Source organism: Aegilops tauschii, chromosome 5 (genome assembly GCF_002575655.3).
Source record: "Aegilops tauschii subsp. strangulata cultivar AL8/78 chromosome 5, Aet v6.0, whole genome shotgun sequence".
Lineage (NCBI taxonomy): Eukaryota > Viridiplantae > Streptophyta > Magnoliopsida > Poales > Poaceae > Aegilops > Aegilops tauschii.
Window position 1 is genome coordinate 282541867 of NC_053039.3, and position 3410 is coordinate 282545276.

Genomic DNA, 3410 nt, shown 5'->3' on the forward strand with positions numbered 1-3410 from the left:
TTCTTACCACCATGATACAGATACAAATTACCATAAACTTTTCCATTTAGTTCCTTTTTTCATAGAAAAAAAATATCTTTTTGACTATACAAACTGGGCTGGTTTCTATAGCATGGTAACTCTGGGGTTTGTTAGTCACAGCCAAAACTGGGGTTTTTTGTTTACTGCAAAAACCGGGCCAAACTGGGTATTTTTATTTTACTATATAATATGGGTGTGTACCGGGTGTTCGAGCTGGGACCTGGGAGGCTTCTCTTCGTTCGGTCGAAGTCTCCCTCGATCGACTATCTTCTCAAGAAAAAAAAATGATAGCGAACGACTCATTCGAATCCACATGTGAACGTTATCAGCGTCCTAAGTAAAAAAAGAGAGGACACGTGTGTGGGTCCACAGGACGCGTCTCGCCGGCGCGAGGGCCCTAAGCATGGACGCGGCTCCCCTGACGTGCCGTTGGCACACTGACAGGTGGACCCGGGCCCACACATCGGCCCCACGTCAGGTGATCCGTCTCCCTAAGTGTGGGCCCACAGGACGCGTCTCGGGGGAGGGCCCTGATGCGTGATCGTAATCAGTCGGTTGAGTAAAAGCGTTTTAAGAAGAAAAAAATACCACGCGCCCTGCCGTCCACGCCCACAGACTGGGTGTGGACTCTCCGTGGGCGCAACCCTCCACGCCCATAGAACCGAGCCGGTGCGGCGGATAACCCTGCCACGCCATCGGCATGGTCACATACACCAAACCAAGAGCCCAAGGAGAAGACGAAACGGCACGCTTCCCGTTCCATCATCAAACGTTCTGCCGCAACGCTGTCTTATCTGGTCCGACTATTCTGCGCCCACACCTTATCTCCCTTGATGTCCTAGTCACCGCGCCGTCGACAAACCCACCAAAATCTCATCTGCGCATCTCCACTTTCACTCGCCTCCTTCCTTGTCAAGCGCACCCACCAAAATAGAGCTCGTAATGTACCACTGATTGATTTGGTTCGAACAATTTACACCTGCAAGGCCGCAACGTTAGAGTCAAATCGTTTACCCTAGAATCGAGCACGTAGAGTACGAAAACCTGGAGCTAGATTAGATTAGAGAATCTGATCGCGTCAGCAGTGAGTGTGTCTTATCCATTAATAATTTAAAAACACGTGAGGACGGCTAACACCGTCGTCGTCGTTAACCCGGCCTTGTGTTCCTGATGGACTCTGTCCAATCCGAGGTAAGGAAACGTTCCAGGTTACTGCTAAATTATTAGGATAAGATAAGATAAACGCGTGCGCCTAAACAAAGTCGTTAATTGATTACTCACAGGAGCAACAGCTTTCTTCTTCTCTCTCAGTTAAGGAAAACGGATAGGGACAGACGAGTCTCTCCTCATGGTCGTAGCAGGCCATGCCTATTTAATCGCACCCGTCCGCTCTCCCCCATCTTTCTCTCTCTCTCTTCTTCTTCTTTCTCTTCAGATCCCACAAAGCCCCAGACCCGGAGCAACTGACCAGCAAGTTATCGGGCATGGACGACGACGGCGACTGGATCACGGCGAGGTACCTCCTCTCCTCCATCCTCGGCCGAAACCCGCTCGTCGTCGACCACGTCGACGAGGAGTCCTTCCCGGTCGACCACGCCCCCGCCGCCGCCGCCCGCGGCGGGCCGGCGGAGGCGCCGGCGTGGCAGCCGCCGCCGGCCGTGTTCGCGGCGCCGAGCGTGGCCGGCACGGTGTGCGCGGTGTGCACGGAGGAGATCGCGGTGGCGGACCCCGTGGTGCGGCTGCCGTGCGCGCACTGGTACCACGCCGGCTGCATCGCGCCCTGGCTCGGGATCCGGAGCACCTGCCCCATGTGCCGCGCCGAGCTGCCGGCCAGGGAGGAGGCCGGCGAGGCCGGCGCCGTCGGCCGCGAGAAGCCCCCGCGCGCCGAGGCCGGGACCAGCGGCGCCGGCGTGCGGCGGGACGCGTCGTCGTACGGGGGGTACGTCGCCGCCGGGGGCGTCCTGTCCGGCTGATGGACGGGCGCGCGGGCCGTGGCGGAGTGCACGCGTCGTGTGCGCGCCATGGCTTTTGTCTTTTTTTTTTCTCGAGTGGTCCTCGATACTTGTTGTACAAATGAAATGGTTAATTATTAACATAATGTTGATTCTTGAGTGCTTAGCTCGTCATTAGCATATGCTAAATCGAAAAAAAAACAAGGAAAAGCACTCGATGATTGTAAAGAGGAAAAGGGCAAACGTAGCTGTGAAGTGAGAATCTGATTCCCTGTCGCAGGGTGATGAAGGAATACAATGCCTTTGCCAAAAACAGCTACCCCATTCTTCCTTGGTCTTTGCTACTGTACTATTTTAGTGTAAAAGAAGTCATCTTCAAGGTTCGGTAACCAAGAGAGTACAAGATCACGTACCTAGAGCATCTTCAATAGATCATGCAAATTTGAAGCTGTAAAATTTACGTCTTTAAAAAGTACATTTTACATTTAGAAAAGAGCCAACTTCAACAAATGATGTATATTGAAGATGTAAAAAAAGTAACTCCAACAGATGATACAAAATGGAGATATAAAACTGGCCGCCGGCCGCGCGACTGCGTGCAGCCGCGCGGATCGAAATAAAACGTCCCGAAAACAACTTAAAAATTTCACATGTTCACAATATCATATTATTATATAATTCATTAAATCCACAACATCAAGTGCAACACAAATACAACAAAATTATTGCATTGTAGAACAAACAATTAATGAAACTAGGCGGCTCTTTCGTCATGATCGTGCGCATCGGAGTCTCTAATCTCATTGTACAGTCTTATGAAACGTCTGATTCACTCCTATTTTCTCATCGGCATAACGCGTACGCCCATCAGATCATAGAAGGTGTAATCTAAATCTTGCCCACGCTCATTTTCAATGATCATGTTATGCATGATCATGCAAGCAGTCATAATATACCAAAGATTCTTTTGATCCTAGAATCTAGATGGTCATCGCATAGTAGCAAATTGGGATTGCAAAATCCCAAATGCCCTCTCAACATCTTTCCTGGCAACGCTTGTTCGTTATGAAAGATGAGTTCTTTCTTACCATAGGGTTTTTCGACTGGCTTGACAAAAGTACTTCACCTCGGGTAGACCCCATCCGCAATATAGTACCCATAGTTGTATATGCGGCCATTTGCTTCGAAGGTCACCGGTGGTGCGTCTCCATTTGCTAATTTGGCAAAAAGAGGTGTTCGGTCGAGCATGTTGATGTCATTGCAAGATCCAGCCATCCCAAAATATGAATGCCAAACCCATGTTTCTTGATCGTCAACGGCCTTAAGAATGATAGTCGCATCCTTCCCGCGACCCTTAAACTGTCCATGCCAGGCTTTTGGGCATTTTTTTCATTTCCAATGTATGCAATCGACGGAGCCTAGCATATCTGGAAACCC

The 3410-nt window shown here is 50.3% G+C and overlaps 1 protein-coding gene across 1 annotated transcript; it reads left to right on the forward strand.

Annotated features, from left to right (window-relative positions):
- Positions 1 to 756: 756 nt before the first annotated feature.
- On the forward strand, positions 757 to 2132 carry LOC109762797 (uncharacterized). Its single transcript, XM_073500232.1, has 2 exons — positions 757 to 1212; positions 1305 to 2132. The coding sequence occupies exon 2, from the start codon at positions 1506 to 1508 to the stop codon at positions 1992 to 1994; it is 489 nt and encodes a 162-aa protein (XP_073356333.1). The 5' UTR covers positions 757 to 1212; positions 1305 to 1505; the 3' UTR covers positions 1995 to 2132.
- Positions 2133 to 3410: the final 1278 nt, after the last annotated feature.